The sequence below is a fragment of the Myotis yumanensis genome, unplaced genomic scaffold (genome assembly GCF_028538775.1).
Source record: "Myotis yumanensis isolate MYYU_CA2020_CCGP unplaced genomic scaffold, mMyoYum1.0.hap1 SCAF_2, whole genome shotgun sequence".
NCBI classification, from domain to species: domain Eukaryota; kingdom Metazoa; phylum Chordata; class Mammalia; order Chiroptera; family Vespertilionidae; genus Myotis; species Myotis yumanensis.
Window position 1 is genome coordinate 93,731,854 of NW_027223753.1, and position 27,607 is coordinate 93,759,460.

Here is a 27,607-nt window from a genome sequence, read left to right on the forward strand (position 1 = left end):
TTCAAAACTAGGCCCTTTATTGTTGGGTTCAGGCACACTGTGAAGTGTCAGCAGAAAGTGGGTCAGCAGGAGACAGAAGAAGGGCTACAGGCAGTGTCGACCATTTTCCTAAGGGGAGGAGAATCGGCCACAGAACAGAATACCATTGGTTTTGCTGTGCTGGATAAAGAAAAGAAAGGGGTGGTCAGCACAGAACCTGGGCGTGATTCTCGCACATCGAAGGAGCATGATGGCGGCAGTGGCGGCCGCAGCCTCTGTGCCTTCCTCGTTGACCTCCACAAAGGACTTGTGAATGACCTTGGACAGACACAGGTCTCTCCCTGACGACATTCCAGAGAAGTCTGCCTTGTCCTGCTCAAAGGCATCGGTCATGCCCATAGAGTAAAGGACATCCTTCATGTCATAATTCTCCTCCAGTTTGAATCTAGGGAGGAACACTTCCACCTCTTCTTCATCCATCATATCTGGCCTGGTCCATTCTATGAATTTCTCATAGGTGAGCTGTTTTTCCACCTAGAAGAGGAGGGTTGAAGAGTTTATGATCTAGAACAGTGCTGCCCAGTGGAATCCGGGCTGCACTGTGATTGCTCTATGCTGCATGGTAGGAGATGGCAGTGATGGGAAGTTACGTAGCATTAGAAACATTTCCTGGGCAACACTCAGAACTGCTGCGCAGAGAAGCAAATGTGATCCCCTTGCCTCCCAGCACAATCAGGGCTCAGCACTCTTACCGTTTCCAGGTCAACATGTTCATCAGGAAGCATGATGATCATGTTCAGCTCTTTGCCGACATATGGCAGCACCAGAATTTTGGTGAATATTTCTCCAACATAGGTCATATTAAAGGTAGATTTTTTAAACATCATTTGCACAGGTTTCTGCTCATTCTAGAAAGGAAAGGGATAAACGTTAAGCTGAAACAAGAACCAGTTTACACGTTGGACAAATCAACAGAGCTGGCCACTCACCCTGGAGATACTTTTTTGGCTCCAGAAGACCACATCAGCTCCCTCTTTTGCCGGCTTGATTTCATTGCCTCTACCTCCAGACACCGGGGTACCCAGGGCTCAATTCTTACACTGCTTTTCCCCTGGTGACGTCATTCAGTCCTGTGACTTTAACTAGGATTCCCAAACTTATATTTCTACTGGGAACTCTCCCCTGTACTCCAAACTAATATATTTTACTGACTGCTTGACACCTGCATTTGGACATAAAGGAACTTCCAATGTCCCATGTCACACCGGGCTCCTCATATTCCCTTTCAAGTCTGTTCCATCTGTAATTTCCCCCATCTCAGCTGATATAGATGCCATTCATTCCATTGCCAAAAACCCTGGAGTACCCTTGATCCCTGTCTTTCACACCCCACATTTGACTCATTAGCTAACCATTTGATTCTACTTTTAAAATATAATGCAAATCCAACTTGTTCTTTCTACCTGCACTGCTACCAGCCTAGTGCTGCTCACTGGGATGACCTTCAAAGTGATATCCTAGGGGCTCCTCCCCCTTGTGATTTTTTAACGAGTGGCTAGAAAGATCTGGCCCTCAAATCATCAATCAGACCACATATCACTCTTTGGCCGACCACCTTTCCGTGGCTCCCCCTCACATCCAGAGACTGAAAACTGAAGTCCTTAAAACAACCTGCAATGGTGACAAGAGCTTGTCCCCCATGCCCTCTGCTCCCATCTTCCTGCACTCATCTGCTAGAGCCACAGGGCCCCTTGGTGGGTCTGTGGGCAAACCAGGCCCAGTGAGCATGCCCCCAAGTGAGAGCATGCCCCCTGGACACAGGGACAGGTTCCAGGAGCCTCCTTTGTTATTGCAAAATAGTCACCTTGCTGACTTTAAATGGTCTCTCCTTGGTTTGCTGCTTGCTAAACTGGCTGTCCCAGTTTCCTTTGAAGTAGATGGCATTCACAAGAACCAGAGGAGTACTTGGATTAACTGAATTTGGAGGCAGCAACTCTGTAATTTTACCTGAAAAGAAGAATTAAAGAACCCGTTAGCTATGAGTGTCCTGAGGTTTGGTAATACTCAGATAGGGCCATCTCCCTGTGTAGACAAGTACACAGATGAAGGAATTTATTGCCCCCCAAATATAACCATGGAAAGGGATCCTGGTCCTTAAAACAACAGCAGCAAAAAAACCCCCAAAAACAAAAATACAAAAAAAAAACAAAACAACTTTCATACATTGATAATATTTCAGAAGTGGATTTTAAAAGTTTACATTTATTTTGAGAAAAAAAATTTGTTTACATTTGATGTTCTTGTGAAGAAATTGACAGCAAGATCGATTAAAATACCATTAAAATAGAATAACAATGTATTTTCACCTTCTGTCTTGTTAGCTACCCAGGTGTTGATATGTTTTCTAGCCTCCTCTGCAGCTTTGAAGAAGTCAAGCTCTTCCATCTCCGCTTGGTAGAATTTGAGGCAGGAATCTTTGAAAGACTGGGAGAGACAACAACACAATTGCATGGCCACAAAAAAAGCAACACCACCAACTTACTTCCTCATTGTGACAAAAAGAACATATATAATTTCATGATATGTAATGTGAGGAATAAATAAATATAAGGAATAAAAATACTGAGGTGCCCTAGCCGATTTGGCTCAGTGGATGGAGCATCAGCCTGTGGACTGAAGGATCTCAGGTTCGATTTGGTAAAGGACACATGCTCAGGTTGTGGGCTTGATCCCCAGGCAGGAGGCAGCTGGTCAATGAGTCTCTCTCATCATTGATATTTCTATCTCTCTCTCCCTCTCCCCTCCTCTCTGAAATCAATAAAACATATATATTTTTTAAATTTAAAAATATTGAGGAATAAATAAATATGAGAAATAAGTAAATGAGAAATTAACCTGAAATCTAATTTCTCAATTTTCACCTACATTTGATATTCAGGCTATAACAATGGTCTGAATATCAAGTAAACACCATAAGTTGCTAGATCCTTAAGGGAGTAGCTGCGCACCAGTGAAATAAATATAAAGACACTAGATGCAGCAATGACAGTGTCACTCAAATAGCCACTGCATTTGCTAAGTGACGTCCTGCCCACAGCAAGAGCCACAGCTCCCTCTACATTTCAGAACCAGGGCCTATTGTTCCATATAATGTGGAGAAAATGTGCAATTCTACACCACCACTCCCAGCACAACTTTAGAAATGTTCCAAATCTAAGCCACAGGTGACTCCTGAGCACTTGAAATACGGCTACTTTTGCTAAGGAACTGAATATTTAACTATATTTCACTTTAATTAATTAGACTGAAATTTATTTATTTATTTTTTAAAAATATATTTTATTGATTATTTACAGAGAGGAAGGGAGAGGGATAGAGAGTTAGAAACATCAATGAGAGAGAAACATCGATCAGCTGCCTCCTGCACACCCCCCACTGGGTATGTGCCTGCAACTAAGGTACATGCCCTTGACCAGAATTAAACCTGGGACCCCTGAGCCCTCAGGCCGACTCTCTATCCACTGAGCCAAACCGGTTAGGGCAGCCGTGGGCAAACTATGGCCTGCGGGCTGGATCCGGCCCGTTTGAAATGAATAAAACTAAAAAAAAAAAAAAGACCTTTTATGTAATGATGTTTACTTTGAATTTATATTAGTTCACACAAACACTCCATCCATGCTTTTGTTCCGGCCCTCCGGTCCAGTTTAAGAACCCATTGTGGCCCTTGAGTCAAAAAGTTTGCCCACCCCTGGGTTAGGGCAATTAGACTGAAATTTAAACAGCTACATTTGTCTAGTAGCTACCATTTTGGATGGATTGTTCTAGAGCATGAGCGACTCCTCCAAAAAGTTTAAACTATATTTTGTTAATATAGTTTATGAAATGATAAATACTAATGAACACCTACATTATGCCAAATAAAAGTAGACAATTTGATGGAAAACAAATATACTGAAACAACTAATTTGTTGACAGTGTACTATGAAATGGTTCCCCAAACTTTTTTTTTAACAGTTTGCAGATAATACTTAATTCCACTTTTCAGTATTGTTTTTATATTACAGGACTTCACATTTCTCCTTCTGTATGGCATAAAAGAAGCACTGAGGTACAACAGCTTAGAACACAAGTCCCATGACTTAATAGCTGCGCACCCTTAAAAAGCCACTTAGTCTCCCTAAGCCTCCTTAACCTACCCTGTAAACGAGGCGACAGCAGTGCCTGTATCTCAGAGGGTCACTGTGAGGACCAGATGAATTATCATTAGTACTGTTTTATGTAATATTCGATTCTTAGCATGTTGTAGACACTGTATTAAATGATCTAGATATATCATTTCATTTAATATTTACATAATTCATGCTTTAACAATTTTACTGCTCTGTTGTTTTTAATTTTTCAATTACAGTTGCCATTCAATATTATATTAGTTTCAGGTGTCCAATATAATGTTTAGACATTTATATAGCTTACAAAGTGATTCCCCCATAAGTCTACTACCCATCTGACATCATACATAGTTATTATAATATTACTATGTTCCCTATGCTATACTTTATATCCCTGTGACTATTTTGTAACTGCCAATTTGTATTTATTAATCCCTTCAACTATTTCACCCATGCCCCCAACCCCCACACATCTGGTGATCATCACTTCGTTCTCTGTATCTATGTGCTTGTTTCTGTTTGTTCATTTACTGTTTTTCAGATTCCACATATATGTGCAATCATATGGTATCTGTCTTTCTGTCTGACTTATTTCACTTAGCATTATATCCTCTAAGCGCCATTCATGTTGTCTCAAAAGGCAAGGTTTCATTCTTTTTTTTTTTTATGGCTGAGTAATATTACATAGTATCTATGTACCACCTCTTCTTTATCCACTCATCTATAGATGGACACTTGAATTGCTTCCATATCTTGGCTATTGTAAATAATGCTGCAGTGAACATAGGGGAGCATATATCTTTTCAAATTAGTATTCTGAATTCCTTCAGATAAATACATAAAAGTAGAATTGTTCGGTCATATGGTAGTTCTATGTTTAAATTTTTAAACAATAACCTTCATACTGTTTCCCATAGTGACTGCACCAATTTAGAAGCCCACCAATAGTTCACAAGTGTGGAGAGTGGCTACAGTGCTTGGACAGGTTCAAGCCTTGGACTAATGAGAGGGCACTGTCCTCTCGTGGCAAAGCCACATGCAGGTCCGAGCTTGGAGGGCAAAGCCCTCCCAGCACAATTATAGCCAAAGGCTATGGTTGTAAGCTTGACCTTAGGGTCCGAACCTGTGGTCCCAGGTGGCTGAGTGATATAGGCTGCGGGAGGTGCAGCAAGTGCTGCCAAAACAAAGCTTGATAGAGTTCTCAAGTGCATGTAATTAAGTAGATTCGAAACTCGAGAGAACATTGTAAACATCTTGACCATGCCCTTGTTTGCCTCGTGGGATCTGATTATAAAATAAAGACTTGGCTTGCAGGCTGTGGCACTGTCTCTCCATCCCAGAACAGTGTCCCATCTGGCCCCAACTGTATTCTCTTGTTTGTCTTCTTTAATTTTTCACTGTCCCTCCTCAGGTTCACCCCTAGCCCTGTGGGACACAATTCACACAAGGATTCCTTTTTCTCCACATCTTCACCAACACTTGTTTGTGGATTTATTGATGAGAGCCATTCTGACAGATGTGAGGTGATATCTTACTGTGGTTTTAATTTGCATTTCCCTGATGTTTACTGATGTTGAGCATGTTTTCATATGTCTATTGGCCATCTGTATGTTCTCTTTGGAGAAATGTCTCTGTCCATTTTTAATTAGATTTTTTGTTTTGATTTGGGTTTTTTTTTTTGTATTAAGCTGTATGAGTTCCTTATATATATCAGATATTAACCCCCAATCAAATGTATCACTGGTGAATATCTTCTCCCATTTAGTTGTCTTTTCATTTTGTTGTTTCCTTTGCTGTGCAGAAGCTTTTTAGTTTGATGTAGTCTCATTTGTTTGTTTATTTTTTCTTTTGTTTCCCTTGTGCCAGGAGATGTATCCAAAAAAATATTGCCAGGAGTGATGTCAAGGAGCTCACTGCCTATGTTTTCTCCTATGTTTCTAGGAGTTATTTGGGCTTCAGGTCTTACATTTAAGTTCTTACTCCATTTTGAGTTTAGTCTTGCATGTGGTGTAAGAAAGCGATCTAGTTTCATTTTTTGTATGTATCAGTTCAGTTTTTTGTCTTTTCCCCATTGCATATTCTTGTCTCCCTTGTCATAAATTAACTGACAATATAGAAGTGGGTTTATTTCTGGGCTGTCTATTCTGTTCCTTTGATCTATGTGTCTGTTTTTATGCCAGAACCTTGCTGTTTTGATTAGTATAACCTTATAATATAGTTTGATATCAGGTAGTGAGTATGATTCCCTCCAACGTTGTTATTTTTTCTCAAGATTGCTTTGACTATTCAAGGTCTTTTGTAGTCCCATATAAATTTTAGTATTGTTTGATCTAGTTCTGTGAAAAATGCCCTTGGTATTTTCATGGGGATTGCATTGAATCTATAAATTGCTTTAGGCAGTGTGGACATTTTAACAATATTAATTATTTCTATCCATGAGAATGCAATATTTTTAGATTTATTTGTGTCTTCTTCAATTTCTTTTATCAGTGTCTTACAGCTATCAGATACAAGTCTTTTACCTCCTTGGATACATTTATTCCTAGGTATTTTGTTCTTTTTTTATGCATTTGTAAATGGAATTGTTTCTTAATCTTTCTAATCGTTTGTTTTTAGTATATAGAGATGCAATAAATTTTTGTATATTGATTTTATGTGTTCCAACTTCTTGAATTCTTTATTAGTGCTAACAGTTTTTTGGTAGAGTCTTTAGGGTTTTCTATGTAATTTTATATCATCTACAAATAGTGACAGTTTTATTTCTTCCTTTCCTAATGCCTTTTATTTCTTTTTCTTGACTAACTGCTCTGACTAGGACTTCAGGTCATTGTGTTTTCATTTTCATTGTATGAAGGTAGACTTTGATTTCTTCTCTGATCTTGTTGTTAACTGACCCATTGGTGAGTAGCATGTTATTTATCTACATGCTTGTGTGTTTTTCAGTTTCTTCTCACACCTGACTTCTAAATTCATACCATAGTGATCAGAGAAGGTGCTTGACATGATTTCAATTTTCTTAAATTTGTTGAGATTTGTTTTGTGACCTAACATGTGTTCCATCCTAAAAAATGTTCCATGTGCATTTGAAAAGAATGTATATTCTTTTGTTTTTGGCTGAAATGTCCTAAAGATATCTGTTAAGTTCATCTGGTTCATGTGTCACTTCATGGCCACTGTTTCCTTGTTAGTTTTTGGTTTGGCTGAACTATCACATGAAGTCAATGGGTGTTAAAGTCCCCTACTATGACTGTATTAATGTTGATCTCTCCCTTTAGGTCTGTCAATATTTAACATATATTAAGTACTCCTATGTTGGGTGTATAAATGTTTAAAAGTTATTGCCTCTAGTTGGATTGATCCTTTTATCATTAAGAAAATGCCCCTTTTGTCTCTTATTACAGTCTTAGTTTTAAAGTCTATTTTGTGTGATAGAAGAATTAATACCTCAACTTTTTAAAAAATTTCTATTAGTATAAAATTTTTTTTTCATTTCATTTACTTTCAGTCTGTGTATGTCTTTCAATCTGAGCCAGGTCTCTTATAATAAGCAACACATGTACAAGTCTTGTTTGTTTTTTATCCACTCAGCCACCCTAAGTCTCTTAATTGGCACATTTAGTCCATTTACATTTAAAATAATTTTTCATAAGTATGTAGGTATTGCCATTTATTTTCTGATTGTTTTTGTAGTTCTCTGTTCCTTTCTTATTCTTTTGCTCTCTTCTCTTCTATGTTAATGACTTTCTATATTGTGTTTGGATTCTTTTCTCTTTATTGCTTGTATATCACTTACAGATTTTTGGTTTGTGGTTATGATGTGCTTCATGTATACCAAGCTATGTTAATAGCAGTCCATTTTAGTTGATGGTGGCTTATGTTCTAACACGTTCTAAAATCACTATAATTTTTACTCACCCCCTCTACATTTATGTTTTTGTCATTATTTTTACTTCTTTTGATTGTGTCTGTTTGTGTGTATTCCTTAATTTGTTGTTGTAATTACACATGATCTTGGGGCCCTTTGTCTTTATTGAAAGTTTTATTTTTCTTATATCTAAAGCTCAAAAAAGGATGATAATAACCAAGGAAGTAGCTAAGACTAATAAAAGTAAGTAAAGCAGGTTACAAAAAAAAATCACACTGTGGCATGGCTACAGCATTTTGGACAGTAATTTCACAATATTCACTTAAAACTTTACTCCCTTCCTTTCTTCTACAAGTCGACAGTAGAGTATCAGAGGTATTTACTGTATGTATGGTTCAGATTGGGTCCGACCTAAATGCCCATCAATGGAAGAATGGTTACAATATATCCATATTTAATAATACCAGATAATAAAAAGAAAGAAAACAAAAAAAAGTTAAAAACTAAGAAAAAAAGCAAAAACAGAAAAAGAATACCAGATAACAGTAAAAGAGTAAGGTATATCCACATAATCTGAAATGCAAAGAATTTAAGTCATAGTGTTTAGTGAAAAGAAACAAATTACAAAAAAAGATGTATGTTATGATGATGTTATATAGGGGAAAACCCCACAAAACAAATTTCTACATGTATGGAGGGATACACTTCAAATTTCTAAAAGCTCTTATACTGGGGAGGGAGCAATGGGTTGTAGAAAAGAAACTGCAAGGGCCCTTGCTTTGCCTCCTTTAGTATCCATATATATAAAAGCCTAATATGCTAAGTGTCTGACCGTTCAAACAGTTGCTATGATGCACACTGACCACCAGGGAGCAGATGCTCCGACCAGTAGCTTAGCTTGCTGCTGGGGTCTGGCTGATCGGGACTGAGCAAGATGGGCTGGACAAGCCCTGGAGCCCTCCCGCGGCCTCTCCCCGGCCCGATCATGCACCGGTGGGGTCCCTTGGCCTGGCCTGTGCCCTCTCACAATCTGGGACCCCTTTGGGGATGTCGGAGAGCCGGTTTCGGTCTGATCCCGCAGGCCAGGCTGAGTGACCCACTGGTGCATGACTATATTCACTTACCACTTGAGTGGTTTTTAAAACATGGGAAGCATTATAGATAAAGAGAACCAATATATGTAGACAAATAAGCTCTTAAAAAAATATATTCTGTCCCTAGCTCGTTTGGCTCAGTGGATAGAGCGTCGGCCTGCAGACTGAAGGGTCCCAGGTTCGATTCCAGTCAAGGGCACATGCCTGGGTTGCGGGCTCGATTCGATCCCCAGTAGAGGGCATGCAGGAGGCAGCTGATCAGTGATTCTCTCTCATCATTGATGTTTCTATCTCTCTCTCCCTTCCTCTCTCTGAAATCAATAAAAATATATTAAAAAAAATTCTGTGTTGGAAAAAACAAAAATATTTATATGTGTAAAAATTGAACATACCTCATGCTGCACAAAAAAATTACCAATATGTAGAAAAAAGATTAGAAATATTCATTTTTATAGTTTCTTTAGCCAATTCATCTTAAATTGTACTATGCTCCATATTAGCTTTTTTTATGATAAGTCACTTAAGCTTCATAAGTATTTGGACAGTAGTTGTTATAAGGCCTATTTTACAGAGTTTAAAACTGAATGAGAGTTAAAGGAAGTGTGAGAAGTTAGTAGACCTGAGCTCATGCTTGTCTGTGTGAGTTTGTAGCCCACAAGCTTTCTGCTGTACCACATGACCCCTCCCCACTGCCTGTGGTCTTCACTTCCTTAGTGAAAACAGCAATTATGACTTACTAAGTTGAAATCAAAGGACTTTTCTCCGAAGAGCCTGTTGGCAGTTCTAAGCAAGTACTGCGTGCCAGCCCTGTTAACCTCGGCGAGGAGCGTCTGGAAGCCCTGGTGGACATCTTCACTTCTGCCACCACTTTTACTGAAATAAAGTGCCTGAAATAGAACACAGAATAAAAATGTACAACTTCAGTATGCTTTGACTTCAGGGAATTGGATAAAACACTCAACTCTGCCTAAGAACTGTACAAGTCCTCACTACAGACTAAAAGAATAGTCATCCAACTAAAGACAAAAGTATCTTGAAAGCCACTCTTCCCTCTAACACATCCTGCAAGGAGTCAGAGTCCTCCCTGCCTGTACTGGCAGGAGCAGAAATGTCCTTCGCAGACCCAACTTCTGGGTGCTCCACACTTGTTGTCTGCCTCAAAATAAGGCTGTCAGTGAAGAAAGGCCACTCCTAATATCAAAAGTTGCAGCCTCTCCCCAGTCCTTGGGTCCAGGCTGGCCCTGTGACTGTTCTGACCAACAGAGCACAGGAGAAGGGACACTGGGCCTTCAAAGGCCTGGCAGCTCCACATCTGCTCTCCTGGATCCCAGCCGCCATGGTGTAAGGAAGTCCAAGCCGTCCTGTGGCAGACACATGGAAAGCCTGGGAGAGCAACACCTCAGGGGAAGAGCTACTTGTCAAATGGCAACCTTGACCAGCAGCCAGCCTCAAGGCCCCAGGCATGTGATAGAGGCCTTTCTTGGATCATAAGTGATCCCAGCTGACACCATGGAGTCAGCCCACAAAATCTGAAAAATAATCAACCATTGTTATTTCCAATCACTAAGTTTTGGGATGGTTTGTTTTGCAGCCGTAGAAATCCACACAGTAATCTAGACATAAAGTTATGCCATAACAAAAATTCAATACGTGTATAGCACTTGCTTCGAACTTCGGTAGCTGTCAGAGGCTGGACGGAAGGAAGGGAGGAGACTGTGAGCAGAGGCTGGAAGGACAGTGAAGAAATTCTTACTGGAGGCTGGAGAAAAGGAGCTCACAGCGGACTGGCAGAATTGGACAGACTGTCATCTGCAATGATGGGAAAGCTTGGACATTTTGCCAGTGAACCCCGGATCTGGTTTGGGAGAAGTCCGGAAAGAACGTGGCTCCTTTCAGCTCGCTGGGATAAAGTACGGGAACGTAAAGGTGAGCCAAAGATCGCTTCATTTTCAAGCAGAATGTAAAGGAAATATTTCCAACCTAGGACTTGTGGGGTAGAAAATAAAAAATGTTTCTTATTCTCAGCCTCTCCAGTGGGCAAGTGATTCTAAAAGTACTAGTAAGATATGACCTCAGGGCAATTGTAAATCCAAGGGCCAGGCCTCAAGGGCAGAATAAAGTTCATTTTGTTAACACCTTAGAAAGATTAAGTGCCACACAGACCCTCCTGCTAGGCAGAGAAGCCTCTGAGCATCTTCAGGACACTGTCCCCCAGCACACAGTCCTGCCTCAAACAGGTACCCAGCACGTGCTTTTGTTCAAGGAAGCAGATTTAAGTTGACATATACAATATCCCACCACTGTTTAGAAGAACACCTGCCGACATCTTTTCTTGGACTTCCAGCTTCCAGAACTAAGAGGAAATAAATTTCTGTTGCTTCAAGCACTTAGTGTGTGGTACTTGTTATGGCAGCTTAGCAGACTAAGACACGGCCCCCACAATATGTGAAGGGTGTGTCCACTGCAGGTGTCCCACCCGCTGTCACCACTGCATATTGGGGGGTGAGAGGGCAATAATTTGTCTTTAGTTCACAAAGCTCTGCACCCAGGAACCACACCAAAGAGCCTAAATAGCCTTGTTCTTCCTAGACTTCAAGCCTGAACCTAGCCTATGATGAAATCAGACTCCGGGGCAGTGGGAGGGGTGAGTGTACTTTTCCTATGGGAGGAGCCAGCGGGCAGATTGTGGCAATCAGAGAGGGACTCCGTTAAGCTAATGCCTTAGTCTTCAGGCCCTGCACATCACTTTGGAGGCAGACTCAGGGACTGGCCATGTGACTGGCTTCAGTCATGGGGCATCAGGATATGTGACAGAGCAGAGGCTTGAAAAGCACTTGCACATTCAAGCTTGTCCTCCTGGAAGCTTGGAATTGTGCTATAAAGAAGTCCAGGCCAACCTGCCAAAGAGAGACCATGTGGGAGGCCAGGCCAAGGAAGCACGCAGGAGGCCACCTGCATGGAGGAGGCCCGAGGCCTACACCAGTGACACAGCCCCGCCAAGTGGAACAGGACCACCGTCCAGTCCACTCAGAGCAAATCTTCACCTTAAGCACTAAGTTTTTTGGGGGTATTCACTCAACAACAAAGAACTGAAACACCATTGAAAAATTTTACAGTTAAATAAGAAAATTAAAATAAAAAATTTTAACAACTGAAAAGCAGTTGACAATACCCAAAGACTATTGTGAGACTCAAGCTGACCTTGTGGCTTTATGTCTACTCACAAAGTCCTGCCACTACCAGCAGTTGGCGAAATTGATTGCTTTCCCAGGTAGAGGGTGCCACTCATCCCTAACAGATGGCACTTGCCCCAGTGCATATGCCCAGGGCTGACACATCCTTCCCCGGCAGCATTCCATCCACAGCCCTGCCACACTGATAGAGAGCAAGTACTTTGGGATTTGAAAGGTGGAAGACCAGTTAACTAACAAATTAATAGTATTTTCTGTTCCCCCGAAATGGTGTCAGACACATACCTGGACCATCTGGGCCGCAGTGTTTCCACCTGCCCCCATGAGGACCATGGCCAGGGCAGAGGAGATGCTGAAGGGCGAGAAAAACACGTTTTTCGATTTGTCTTCACCCAGCTTTTTCAAAAGGTTTATGGCAAAAGTGCCATTTGCTTCGGACAGAGTATCCATGATGGCGAGTCTGAAACGATGGATTTAACATCAGTATCACATAAACTAGGCTTACAGTTGACTGCATTTTAGGCTGTTAACAGTGACCACTGACACTCTGGTTCAGTCAGCAAACAGGTGTACATTAAAAACTCTATTCCTGAGAAACCAAGATGGCGGCATAGGTAAACACGGGAGTTTGCTGCCTCGAACAACCACTTCAAAAATACAACTAAAAGACGGAACGGACATCATCCAGAACCACAGGAAAGCTGGCTGAGTGGAAGTTCTACAACTAGGAGGAAAGAGAAAAGCATACCGAGGCTCAGAGGAGGCGCAGTGCTGAAGTAAAATACTAAGGTTAGGAGTGCATGCGGAGCGGGCTGGAGGCTGAGGGCGCAGTTGTTGTTTTCAATCGGGAGGGAGTCTCAGACTCTGAGCTCCAGTTCCGGGCGAGTCTCTAGGGACCCAGATTCATACGGGAGAAGCGGCACTGTCTGGCATCGCTCAGAACCCTAGGGCAGCTTTCTCTCCGTGGGGCTTGCAGCGACTACTGGGACACTGAGAAGCAGAGCCTCTGAGGGCAAGACTGAGAGCAGCCATAATTGCTAACCCCGCCCCGCCCAAGCCCTGCAGGGAGGCTTTTGCTGGATAGCCTCAGGCAAAGGCTAGATTAGCACCTCCCTAGAGATCCAGGAGCCAGGAAGCCCAGAGGTCAGAGTGGGACCACCCAGCTTGCAGCTCCGTGGAACCATAAAAGACACACTCAGGGGGCAGACTCAGTGAACACCAAAGCCCCATCAAAGCAAGTCTAGGCCCAGAGGGGTGTCTCCAGCACAGAAGTTCTCCCACTGCAGACACAGCTGATTCTCACAGCCAATTGGCCTGGAGGTCAATTCCTCACAGTGATAACTACAACAATCAAGGCCTAACCACAACAAGACTGTGCACAAAGCCTACAAGGGGGTGCACCAAGAGTGTCTACCTCAGGTAATTGGGACACTTAGCACAGAAAGGCACTCTATCGACACAGCGAAGCATAAAAAATGCTGAGACAAAGAAACAGGACATAAACGACAGAATTGGAGGAAAGCGAACTGTTGGATATAGAGTTCAAAACCACACTTTTAAGGTCTTTAAAGAACTGTCTAGAAGCCGCCGATAAATTGAGTATGGCCCTCGAAAAGACTGGTGAGACGCCGATAAATGTAGTGAGATCCTCAAGAAATCTAATGAGACCCTCGATGTTGTGATAAAGGACCAACTAGAAATTAAGCATACACTGACTGAAATAAAGAATATTATACAGACTCCCAACAGCAGATCAGAGGGTTGCAAGGATCAAGTCAAAGATTTGAAATACGAAGAAGCAAAAAACACCCAACTGGAAAAGCAAAATGAAAAAAGAATCCAAAAATATGAAGATAGTGTAAGGAGCTTCTGGGACAGCTTCAAGCATACCAACATCCGAATTATAGGGGTGCCAGAAGATGAGAGAGGGCAAGATATTGAAAACCTATTTGAAGAAATAATGACAGAAAACTTCCCCTACCTGGTGAAAGGAATAGACTTCCAAGTCCAGGAAGCGCAGAGAACCCCAAACAAAAGGAACCCAAAGAGGACCACACCAAGACACATCATAATTAAAATGCCAAGAGCAAAAGACAAAGAGAGAATCCTAAAAGCAGCAAGAGAAAGAAAATCAGTTACCTACAAGGGAGTACCCATACGACTGTCAGCTGATTTCTCAACAGAAACTTTGCAGGCCAGAAGGGAATGGCAAGAAATATTCAAAGTGATGAATACCAAGAACCTACAACCAAGATTACTTTATCCAGCAAAGCTATCATTCAGAATTGAAGGTCAGATAAAGAGCTTCACAGATAAGAAAAAGCTAAAGGAGTTCATCACCACCAAACCAGTATTATATGAAATGCTGAAAGGTATCCTTTAAGAAGAGGAAGAAGAAGAAAAAGGTAAAGATACAAATTATGAACAACAAATACATATCTATCAACAAGTGAATCTAAAAATCAAGTGAATAAATAATCTGATGAACTGGTGATTGTAATAGAACCAGGGACATAGAAAGGGAATGGACTGACTATTCTTGGGGGGGGAGAAAGAGGTGTGGGGGTGAGTGAAGAGATTAGACAACAATCGTGCACCTATGGATGAGGACAGTGGGTGGGGAGTGAGGGCAGAGGGTGGGGTTGGAACTGGGTAGAGGGGAGTTATGGTGGGAAAAAAGAGTAACTAATGTAATAATCTGAACAATAAAGATTTAATAAAAAAAACACACACACAAAAAAAACAAAATAAGTTATTAACAACAACAAAAAAAACAAAAAAAAAACTCTATTCCTTTGGGGGAACCTCAAAGTTATTTTGTGTTTCTAATTTTAAGTGAAAAAAATTGAAGTTATGTTTATAATACAATCCTGTTTTGTGGTGGGAAAGCAGGAGAACTTCTATCTATACACGTGTCCGTGAGCCCAGAGAAGGTGTGGACGGTACACACTCAACCTCTTACCTAGTTACTTCCTGGGAGAGACATTAGGAAAGGAGTTATTGGCTTTTGGTTCTATTTCTGCATTGTTTAGTGTGTTGTATGAACTTATATGTATCCTCTATAATAAAAGCCTAATATGCAAATCGACTGAAGGGCAGAACAACTGGTCACTATGATGTGTACTGGCCACTAGGGACAGATGCTCAATGCAGGAGCCGCCCCCTGGTGGTCAGTGTGCTCCCACAGTGGGAGTGCCGCTCAGCCAGAAGCCCTGAGCTGGGCTCACAGCTGGCGAGTGCAGTGGCGGTGGCGGGAGCCTCTCCCACTTCTGGGGCAGCGCCAAGAATGTCCGACTCCTGAGGGGAGCGGGCCTAAGCAGTCTGTTTGACATCCCCTAAAGGCTCCCGGACTACAAGAAGGCGCAGGAAGGGCTGAGGGACACCCCCCTGAGTGCACGAATTTCATGCACTGGGCCTCTAGTTACTTTATACTTTAAAATTCTTTCACAATTATACCATTGTGATTAAAAACAGAAAGGTAGCAAAGGGAAGGCCAAATATCATAGGCATATCATTGGGAAGCTTCACCAGGAAGTTAAAGCTTTACACTCCCCAGGGACCCAATGGAGGAGAGATAGACACATGCCCAGTAAAGTAGGGGTAACATGGGGAAGGTGCTTGTCTGTCAGTCACACTTGGGAACAGAGGTCATTGGCCAGAATGGGCATGGCCACTGTAAGTGCAGGAAGATTTGGAATACTTAATTTCCTGAACAAAGAAACTTCCTCTCTTGTACTCTTGGTTGCTCTTGGTGTGTTGCACTTGACTCCAGGCTTACCAAGCTCTCCCGCCCCTGCTCCCTGGCATTTGTCTACATGGCCCACACCCATGTGAACCCCCAAACACAATGCCTAATGGACCATAACTAGCCTGATGCTGAACTGGACCTGGGTGCAACATGGAAGGGAAAGTCTGGACACTGGCTTTGCTTTTACACTTCTTCTGTGACTGAAATGGGACTTTGGAAACACAGAAATATAATCTCATACAAATAAAAATCACTCATCCTCCTGTGTGAGTCTCAGAAAATTTTTTTTCTTGAGATATCGTAAGGACTCTACCCCCGACACTCAGTGGGGAAAGGGATACCCCAATTTCCCCAATAATAAAAGCAATCACAAGTTACATAAGAAAAGATGGTTGAATGTTTTTTAGTTGTTTTTTGTTTGTTTTTGTTTTTTTAAAAATATGTTTTTATTGTTTTAGAGAGAGAGGAAGGGAGAGGGATAGAGAGATAGAAACATCAATGAGAGAGACACATTGACAGGCTGCTTCCTGCATGCCCCACACTGGGGTTTTAGCCACAACCTGGGCATGTGCCCTGACTGGGAATAGAACCAAGGACCTCTTGGTTCATGAGTCGATGCTCAACCACTGAGCCATACCCGCCGGGATGGTTGAATGTTTTAATGTATAAGAGAAGACTCCATTTCAGAGATGTAAGCCATTGTGAAAGGACTGACATTAACTATAGAGAAAAGGGGTGGGAGAAACTGAAGGGGGCCAGCTCCAGGAGAGGCACAGAGTCAGAAAGGAAGGGTCATTCCTGGGAATGAGCTGTGGGCAGCAGACTGGAAAGTTGGCTCAGTTGGTTAGAGGTTTGTCCAGATATACCAAGTTTGTGGGTTTGACTCCCATTCCGGACTCATACAAGAAGCAACCAATGAACTCATAGGTAAGTGGACCAACAAATCGATGTTTCTCTCTATTTTTTTAATCCCCACCAGACGATATTTTCTCCATTGATTTTTCAGACATAGTGGGAGGGATGGACAGGGGGAGAGAGAGAGATAAATATCGATACGAGAGAGACATATTAATTGGTTGCCTTCCACATGCACCCCAACAGGGGCCAGGGATCGAATGTGCAACCGAGGTACATGCCCTTGACCAGGAACCAAACCCTCGAACCTTCAGTCCTCAGGCTGACACTCGAACCACTGAGCCTACCCGGTCAGGGCTTTCTCTCTTTCCCTTCCTCTTCCTATAAAAACAAACAAACAAAAAATAATAAATAACAAGTGGAGGCTCTTGAGGCGAGATGGGGCCTGGCTATTCTCTTTTGGATAATCTCAGAAATAGCCACCTGGAGATTAACCCTAAATTCCAACAGATACATAGGAAAATGAGCAGTCATTTGTCAGAGCTGGCACAGCTATTAACAGGCCCACTGTTCTCTCTCTCACTCTATGACTGCTGTCATTTTAATTTAGAATATCTCAAAATATTTTCTTGTCACAAGCTAAGGAACAGACAGGCTCAACTCAGGGCTAATGCCCTGTCTTTGGACTGCTGCCCTAAAAGCCATTACTTGAGGAAGGGCCTGAAGAGTGTGTTGGGAGGAGCCAGGTGAGAGGACAGAGGCAGTGAAGGGCCCAGGCAGTCCAGAGTTGCAGGTGCAGCAGAGCAGGCCAGGAAGGAGGGGCTCTGTGGGGAGCAGCTCGAATTAAAACATTGACCAACTCATATTTCCCAGTCAGCGGTTGAGGAAATTACTCATCTGAGCAGTGGGTGGGGCTGGACAGACCAGGAGAGAGGAAGGCAAGAGCAGCTGTTTCCAGAGAGTGGAGGGTGAAGGCTGGAGACATCTGGCTGAAAGGCCTGTGGAGGTTGCAGAGTCAGCCATTCTTCCCAGCAGGTCTTGACAGTTACAACTGTGGGCATGAATATGGCTCCAAAGCTGTGAAGGGGACCAGAGTTCTGCCACCCAGAAGCTGCCTTTTGGGATATTGATTTTAAGCTGGTTATTAAGAAACAAAAGACTCAAAAAGAACCTTTGACCTCCCCCTTTTCTGCCTAAGAGATTCAGATGGAAAGGTTGCATCAAAGAGGGAAACTCAGGGTGTTCACCTCAGCCTAATCTGAATTAAATACGATGTATAGGAAGGCACCAAATAGGGGCCTGGAAGCTAGATCACCCCAGAGTCCCTCTGAGGCGAAAATTTGCCTACTATGTGTGTTCTCTTCCTCAACTACCTGTAAATTCTCACATCTGATATTTCCTCTTTTTTCCTTTGTCCAAAATGACATATATACCAAATTTTGTCCCATTTTGGAAGTTCCACGCCTATGTGAATTCCTCATGGATATGTATTAAAACTTTGATTTTCTCCTGCTAATTTGTCTTTGTTAACTTGATTATTAGCCCACCTAGAAGAACTTAGAAGGTGGGAGGAAAGTATTACTTTTTTTAGCTCCTAGGTAAATTGAGAAAGGACAGAGTTTTAGGGCCCTGTGCATATTAGGTTTGTTGCAAGTTCAACTGGCCAAGGAAAGATCCCACAGGTCCCCTCATTACCCCATCCAAGAGGAATTTCACTAAAGTGTACTGATGAAAATACTGTTAGCATAGGCAGCTAAGAGTTAGCAAAAGAGAAGAGAGCTAGACTGGCTAGGCCCGATTGAGTCTGGAAGTTACACTTAATCAGGCTTAAATCTGAAGTCACAGTTTCAGACTCCCCAGGAGGTAGCCAAATCTCTGCCAAGGGGATTAACACCCCTCCTGCTTTTCAATATCCCCAGGAGTCAACTGGCCCAGTAGCAGAGACTGCCAAGGGGGAGGGATAAAACAGCAAAGGAAATTCCTTTACCAGATATGAGCACAGTAGAGGCCAAGATGGTGAAGCAGATCTTTGGGGCATGTGCAGTGGGAGCCAAAATGGTGACACAGAGGGGTGGAGTCTAGCCTGGGAAAAGGATCAGAGGAGATGAGGGCAAGGAACCCCAGAGGATCCAGGAAAGAGGACTGATTGGAGTGAGGGCCCAACACAAGCCGGAGAAACCCAGGAAGTATATTGGATAGTTTGCAAGCAAGCCTACTCATTCCCGAAAACCAAGAAAATCTATGGAGCATTATAAGGACTCTCAGAGCAGCTGCTACTAGAGCCTGCCCCTCCTCTACATTCCCAAGGGCGTATTATTTCCCTTCAACCCAATAAAGCTTGCCACTATGCTTAAACCTCTCCCACTCGTGTGCCCTTTGAAATTCCTTTCTCGCACACCACAAGAAACCATTTTCACTGGCAACAATACGGAGCACAAAAACAACTATTAGGTATTTCATAAGCAACAGGGGAAAAACACACCTTTAAGTGCCCCCAAACAGAGAACCACTTTAGATTTTGTCACATTCACAATAGGATATTAATGGAGATATTAATGTTTTAATATCATATTAGTATCAAATAAATACATAAAATTAATTTTAAAAGAAAATATAAAACTATAAATACAATTTCAAAATATTTTCTATGTAAATTAAATTAGGAAGAAAAGTACATGTAAGCATAATTTATAGATAGAAAATGGATAGAAATACTGTATAGCAAATGTTTCTGATTTATGAGTAAATTTTCAAGTTTTTTATATTTTTCTGCATGTTCACATTTTCTACAACATTACATACATACACTTAGTTTAAAAATTAGTGCCCATCGCCCAGCTAGTGCGGCTCAGTTGTTTGAGCATAGTTCCATGCACCAGGAGGTAGCAGGTTTGATTCCTGGTCAGATACATGCCTGGTTGTGGGCTCGATCCCCAGTAGGGAGCGTGCAGGAGACAGCCAATGGATGATTCTCTCTCATCATGAATGTTTCTATCCCTCCCTCCCTCTTCCTTCCTCTCCTCTCTGAAATCAATGAAAATATATTTTAAAAAAGCATTTTCAAAAACAAAACACAGTGCCTATAGCAATACTACAAGTAAGAACAGTTTGTCTTACCAATTGCCCTTGCCCTTCTCCCATTCGTGATTCTCTTTATAACTCAGAATGCATTTCCTTTCTTTCACTTAACACTGATTTTCCTTATGTTAAATTTGTCTCTCCCCACTCCATTTCTCTAATCTTCTATGTATCTAGGACAACTTTTCCCCAAATGTTCTACGTAACGGGCAAACCCTTTCAGTAATTTTTTTTTCACATGCTCAGATACAAGGAATAATCTACCAGCTCCCTTTTTTTTCTCTCACCCTGCTGGTGAACACAGGGGTTTTCATCCCAAAGAGAAATTTTCATAGACAGGAAATGACATTCCCTACTAAAGTACTTTGGTTAATGGTCGATTAATTGTCAGTCTGGTGAAAGTATTTTTTTCTCAAACAAATCATATTGTTTACACATAAAAAAAGGAATTATTTTTGCCATAGCCAGTTTGGCTCAGTGGATAGAACATCGGCCTGTGGACCAAAGGGTCCTAGTTTTGATTACAGTCAAGAGCATGTACCTTGGTTGCAGGCTCCTCCCGGCCCTAGCCCTGGTTAGGGCTAGTGCAGGAGGCAACCAATCGCTGTTTCTCTCACATGGATGTTTCTCTCTGTCTTTCCTTCTCTCTTCTACTCTCCCTAAAAATGAATGGAAAAATATCCTCAGGTGAGGATTAACAAAAAATAAAAAGAAATAAATTATTTTTTCTTAAAAATGTAAGCACTGGATATATATATTAATAGATCAAACTTTTCAATCCTTTAAACTAAATACCTTTTAAAGCAAACTTACAAATCTCACCAAACCTCAGTAAACACTGAAAGTTCTATAAACCTAATAAACCAAGACTTATATATCTAGTAAGCTAGAATCACATAAGACTTTCAAACATGTTTAAAAATACACAAAACAGTACAGTGGTTATTTCTACACCTGTACTTAAGTCCGGCACAAAGGTATTAATACCATGGGTTTAATTTACTTTTTCTTTATTGTCTCTTTTTATATCTTTCCTACAGTGATACTAAGACTTACTATCCCAGCTGCTTCTCCAGCCCAGCACTCATTGATGGCCACGACATTTGAGTACCTTAGGGCAGTTTTGAGCTTCCAGTTCCCCATTCAGGGAAATTTTGCAAGGTCTCAACAAAACACCAAATTTAAGTGTATTGTAACATGGTATCTTTCTTTAACATGAAGCATTATTTAAGTTTTCCTCTGTCTGGGTGTATAAGTTGGTTATATAAGTTGGCTATAACTTGTTCAGTTTAATTTTTCAGACTTTAGGATAGTTTGTATAACTACTGTGCTTATTAGGCTAGGACTGTACATGCGCGCCCGCACGTGGTATTTCGTGGAAGAGCCACACTCAAGGGGCCAAAGAGCCGCATGTGGCTCGAGAGCCGCAGTTTGCCGACCACTGGCTAGGAAACTGGAATAACGAAACTTTTTACATAGCAAACATGGATGGATCACCACACAGCATTTCCTGAAACATTAGTGAAATTCTTTGGTGCCTTTTTAAAGCATATCTTATTCCCCTCATCTGAACTTATGAATAGACCCATGGCTTTTTATAAATAATTCAATTAGCTGATTTGTTTTTCCTCCTTGATTCTCAAATGGTCATAATTGGGCTGGTGGGGTTCTCTTTAATTTGTTACTTTATCTTGAGATGTAGAGATCTCAAACATCCTTGCATTACAGCAACAGCAAGGTCTTACACATCCATTTTGAATTTTTTTCCAGTCCCAAGACACAAGGTATCAAGAAACTCTCCGGGTTTCTTTTAATAGAGGGGTTGTAAAGTACAAGACCTGAATCCTCAAGGAGCCTATGTGTTTTGGTGCTGTCATTAGGCTACACCAGTGACAAAGCTAGAGAGTTTCCTTTCCAACTACCTAATATATCATGCTGTTGAGGGGGGCCAAAGTTTTGCCACCCCAAAATATGCCTTTTGGGATATTGATTTTTAAGCTGGTTATTAATAAATAAATGATTCACCCTGGCCGGTGTGGCTCACTTGGTTAAAGTGTTGGCCCATGCACCAAAAGGTCCAATTTCTGGTCAAGGCACATACCTGAGATGTGGATTTGATCCCCAGTGGGCGCACATACAGGAGGCAACCAATCAATGTTTCTCTCATTCATCAATGTTTTTCTCTCTCTCCCCCTTCTCCTCTCTCGAAAATCAGTAAAACATATCCTTGGGTTGAGAATTAAAAAAAGAAAGAAAGAAATGACTCAGAAAGAACTTCTGAACCTCTCCCTTTCACCTATATGTAGGAATTCAGATATAAAAACCTGCTTAAAAAAAAGGAACATCACCTTAGCACCACAATATAAACCAAAGGAAGAAATCCAGTAAAGCCAGTTTGTTGGGACACTCCCTGTGCTCCACTGTTTCTGGGTGGTCCAGCAAGAATTTGCTTACCATATGTTTGCTCTTTCTCATCTACATTTATTTATTCATTCATTCATTTATTTTTAAGTCCTCACTGGAGGATATTTTTTTCCATTGATCTTTTTTAGAGAGAGGAGAGGGGAGGAGAGAGGACAGAGAGAAAAACATCCATGTGAGAGAGACACATTGATGGGTTGCCTCCCAATGCACCCAACTGGGATAGAGTCTGCAACCAAGGTACCGGAATCAAACCCTCGACCAGGGGTTCCCAACGTGGGGCACATGCTCCACAGGGGGGCAATTTGATTTTTAAGGGGGGCAATTTGAGAATGAGATATTAACAGTGAAAATTTTGCATTTCTTATGGTTCTAGGGGGCCTCATATACAGTTTATAAATATATATTGTGACAAATTTATGCATTTCAGTTCTCTATTATGTTTTGAAACTTTATTTGCTATTTTTTCATATCACTTCATATTATTATTTTTTTAACAATTTCTTAGTGATTTCTTCCTCAGTACTTCAACTGTCCTTTTGTTCTTTTTTTTTCTTTCATGGATGCCATATTCTTTGAAGCTTGTTTAGACCAAGTCAATGGCCTTTTAGGCTTCCTCTAAGTGAATAGGAGTTCACTTTTTTGAATAAGAATTGTATGTCACAGGGAGGCTGAGGTGAGGCATGGCCAAAAAAAGATTGGGAAGCACTGCCCTAGACCATTTGGTCTGCAGGCCAAAGCTCTAATCACTGAGCCAAACTGGCCAGAGCTCTCATCTATCTTTAAATTGCCTACTTTCCCTTGGAAATCACAGATTCTGGCCTTTATCCTGGCCTTTATCAGGTTTTATGGCAGATAAACATGAACTGCCTAATACATCCTCAGGTCTTATACAAAGTACCTTAAAAAAACATTTATTCACAAGCATAAAAACTGGGTATTAAGGTTTTATTTTTAATGAGCAATTTTATATATGTACTAGAGGCCCAGTGCATGAAATTTGTGTACTGGGAAGGGGGGGGGGTGTCCCTCAGCCCAGCCTGCACCCTCTCCAATCTGGGACCCCTCAGGGGATATCCAATTGCTGGTTTAGGCCTGATTCCACAGGTCTATTAAAAGCCATGGGTCTATTAATAAACCGGCAGTTGGACAACTCTCTCACATTCTGGGACTGCTGCCTCCTAACCGCTCGCCTGCCTGCCTGATTGCCCTTAACCACTCTGCTTGCCAGCCTGATCACCTCCTAACCACTCCCCTGCCAGCCTGATCGATGCCTAACTGCTTCCCTGCTGACCCGATCACCCCCAACTGCCCTCCCCTGACGGCCTGGTAGCCCCTAACTGCCCTCCCCTGCCAGCCTGGTTGCCCCCAACTGCCCTCCCCTGCCAACCTGGTTGCCCCTAACTGCCATCCCCTGCCAGCCTGATCATCCACAACTTCCCTCCCCTGCCGGCCATCTTGTGACCACATGGGGGCGGCCATCTTGTGTGAGGGCATGATGGTCAATTTGCATATTACCTCTTTATTATATAGGATGTGCATATCCTCAGTACTTCAACTGTATATAAACAAGTCTAACAAATCTATCCTAGCACCATTTTTCCCTACAGCACCACTCATAACTTTGAGCAGTTTATATTCATAATTGATTTTATTCAATTGATCAAGTCTTAATAATTTTTTAAAGGTGTTACTAATTGTGCTTCTTGCCTTCTTGGATTAAGCATCCCTTAGTTTCCCACAAAACTTAACCATTCAAGGATTGGTTTAATGGAGACCTGGGCTCCTGCTTTGCCCCTTTGTTTTCTGTGTGTGTGTAACTTCTCTGAGCAGCAGTAATCTGTTAACAGAGGATGATTCCTTCTATGTCTATGTTTACTATAAACATTAAATAAATAAACTAATTCCTAACACAGTGGGTAGTAAATAAATGTTGGGTAAATTACACATTATTTTCTTTCTTCTAATGTCTAGGTTTAATTTCAGGTCCAGCAAATTTGGGAATGTAAGGTGTGTGATCATCTGGGGTCATATAATACTAGTATATGCTTGGTGTGATATAGGGTTTTCTGAGTATAAACCAGTAATTTTCAACCTCTCTCATCTCATGGCATACATAAACTAATTATTAAAATTCTGCAGCCACATCAAAAAATGTTACAAAAACTATGGGTATAATTTTGATTTACAAAAAATAACAATAATAGTAATTGTTAGGTCTGATCAAATAATTGAATCAATACCCCCTCCTTTGGGAATCGACCTTTAGGCCACTTCACAATGGACATTCCATTTGCTTAGACCACATTCCACCTGCTAAGACCATTATCTCTCCCCTCGGAGTTTCCCAGAATCTGGACCTGCACAGAGAATTCTTGGCCCAGAAAAAGCCCGCCTAGAGGTCTTTAAAACCTCTGACTCCCAGCCCCTGGGAGCTGGTGCCATTTGGGGGCTCAGCCCATCTGGTTTTCCAGATAACCTAATAAATTCATAATTCTTTACCCCCTTTGGCCTCGTGCATTCCTCCTTCGGTGACTCTAACAGTAATTACCTACCCTCTTTGCTCCAAAATGACTTTTTAAAAAAATCAGGTGCCTATATTTGTATATAGAGATTTCTAGTACCAAGAATTCACCAATTAGATGCAACCCTATTATGTGATGTGACCAGTAAGATGCAACTCTATTATATGACCTATATGTTTACGGTTCAAGACAGGGTATTCACACCACAAGGCTATTGCTGTGTTGGCAGTTGTCATTTTTTAAATTTGACATTCTAAGGGAAAAGAGGTCAATACCCCTAATATCTTCGAAAAATTCTTGGGGCACGCTGGTTGAAACTGCTGGTATAAACAGACAGCAATGGTGATTTCATTCATTCTTATTGCACTCTACTGTTACTAGCTAGAGTTAACTCTAATATGCTGAATTGTAATAAATGCCTTGGATTGGAATTGGCCTCATATAATTGTAAATACTTGGGCTACTGGCCCCAAGTCTGACTAAAATTGCACCCTTTCTCTCTGTGCTGGCATAAAGTGAAGGATGTAATTACTCACTAGTCATGACATACTGGGACACACCCCATAATACTGATAACAGCAGCCACTCATGTTATCACAGTACACATTGCCTAGCCCAGCAAGACAACCCTGCAGGATGTCAATCCAAAGGGTAGTTTTCAATCCCCATTTCACCACATAAATCCTAAACCACAGAGGGGAGGAGCAGGCAGCCCTGACTCATCCCTGTGTCATCAGGTACAACGCGACCCAGGAGGCACAGTCCCAGCGCTGACCCAGCTCGCCCCGCGGCAGCTGAGTATTCCTGGCGCCTGTGGATTTAATTTGCTAGACAGACCTCTCCTTTCCAAAGCTGAGCCTGTGCAGAGGGGCAGGCGGGGAAGGGAAGCGGCTGAAGTGTCAATTACTTCCAGCACCACAACCCCACGTATGATTACAAGTTTCCCCAAGTCCTCTTAGCCCCGAAGACACCAAAGCTAGTAATATTTTGCCCGCAGTAAGTTTAATAAAAAGCAGGGAAGTGACAAGATCTGGAATGGTCCCCACGTTTATCTACGCAGGCCTGGATGACCTCACAGGGCAAGCCACACCCGGGGGCGAGGCCGGGCCGGGCCGGAGCGGGAGCGGCGCCCCTCGGCTTCTCTACTCACCTCCCCGCGCCCGCCTTCATCAACCTGCTTCCCCCGTCCCCAGCCGGGTTCCCAACGACCCGCACCCCGCAGGACGCGTCCTCCGCCCCGCCCCGCCGCAGGGCGGGGGGGTCACCTTGTGGTCCAGGGGCGGGGGGTCGCGGGCGTCACCTGTGGCCCAGGGCCCCCGCGCAGCAGCGGGCGAGGCTCGGTGCGGTCCCCATGCCCGCCGGCCGCCTCCCCTGCGGCGGAGCCGGGCGTCTCGGTGGGACGACACTCCGCGCCCAGGGCCCGGCGGCCGCGCACCCTCACCGGGTGGAGTCACCGTCCGCAGCCGCCGGGCTAGCCCAGGGAACCCGAGCCGCCGGCTCCCCACCCCCAGGCCAGGACCGCCCCCGCCGGCGCCCTCCCCGACTCCGCTCACCGGCCTCCCGGGGGTTCTCGGACCGGAGTGCAGGCGCCTGGGGAGCGAGCAGCGGCAGGAAGCGGAGCCGCCGCGGGGCCTCATATAGCGGCGGAGGCGGGAGGGGGGCGGAGTCGGCCGCGAGTCAGCGCGAAGTCCGCGGCCCCTCCCGGTCCGAGCGGCAGGGATGCGGGCAGGTGACCAGGGGAGCGCAGGTGCCCGGGAGCCGCACCCAGCCGCCCGAGGCTGGCGGCTCCGCACGCGCTCCCCCTGCCGGAGGGGCCGCTGCGGGAGGGGCGCGTGCCCTTCCTGCGCTGGTTGTAGTCACCTCGCCCGCTGAGCCACCAGAGACAATAATCAAACCAAGGCCCGGCTCTTCCGGGGATTTCAATCGGGAGACCACAGTGCGAGATCCACCAGCGTGGTGTGGCTTTGCAGAAACTCAGTTATGTCCTCGGTGACCAGAAAAGTGCCGGCTCCTCCTACACAGACTAAGTTTTGACCGCGCAGAACAAGTTTAAAAGGAGCAAACCCCACCCGATGCTGTGCATTCAAGGACTCCCACACTCCTCTGGCCTGTGAATTAGCTTCCAGGGGACGGAAATATTATACAAATGCTATGAAATCCTGGCTTGTCCTTGAGTCTCATTATTTTGGGGCTCCTATAGTTTGAAATCAAATTTGGTTTGATCTGGTTAAGCTGCTGGGGACAAAAAGGAGCCACATACTAGACTGACAACCTCAGGGGAGGCTTGTCTGGTGGCCGTTCAAACTCAGAAACCTAAAATCACCACAAAGAATGGTCTGAAATGAAAACTTTATATGGTGGGTAGTCATGTCCTCGGCCTGTATCTTCCCTGACAAAGGTTAATCTTTACCTTGAATTTCATGTAACCAAGTCGAGTCTTCTCTTTTGATTGTAATGTATAAAATAAAGGGCAAAACTGCCATTCTCTTGACCATTGTTTCAGTTACTTGAGATTTTGCTTCCAGGCAATTGTTGACAGTTTGGCTGACAGAAATTCTTCACGGGTTTGAATGTTTCTTACTTTGACATTTACTTGATGTAGGCAGAATTCCAAAGAAGCTCACCCAGGGGAGATTAAAAGCTTCTGAAATTTTGGCTACTTGAATTTTGATTATACTTTTA

General features: G+C 42.9%; 1 protein-coding gene across 1 annotated transcript; it reads right to left on the reverse strand.

The window, feature by feature from the left end:
• Positions 1-26,586, reverse strand: LOC139003673 (serpin B6-like). The gene is made up of 7 exons (XM_070405816.1): positions 26,479-26,586; positions 12,584-12,758; positions 9,845-9,994; positions 2,346-2,463; positions 1,844-1,986; positions 732-887; positions 1-513 (listed from the first exon to the last, which is right to left on the reverse strand). The coding sequence occupies exons 2-7, from the start codon at positions 12,746-12,748 to the stop codon at positions 109-111; spliced, it is 1,137 nt and encodes a 378-aa protein (XP_070261917.1). The 5' UTR covers positions 12,749-12,758; positions 26,479-26,586; the 3' UTR covers positions 1-108.
• Between the last annotated feature and the right edge of the window lie 1,021 nt (positions 26,587-27,607).

What these genes read in the sequence shown, in the direction of transcription:
- LOC139003673 (XM_070405816.1), bottom strand. Translation starts at nt 12,748, where the DNA reads ATGGATACTCTGTCCGAAGCAAATGGCACTTTTGCCATAAACCTTTTG. An exon ending in CTGCGGCCCAGATGGTCCAG is followed by an intron (nt 9,995 to 12,583) that starts GTATGTGTCTGA and finishes GTTCTATTTCAG; the next exon opens with GCACTTTATTTCAGTAAAAG. An exon ending in GGTAGCTAACAAGACAGAAG is followed by an intron (nt 1,987 to 2,345) that starts GTGAAAATACAT and finishes TCTTCTTTTCAG; the next exon opens with GTAAAATTACAGAGTTGCTG.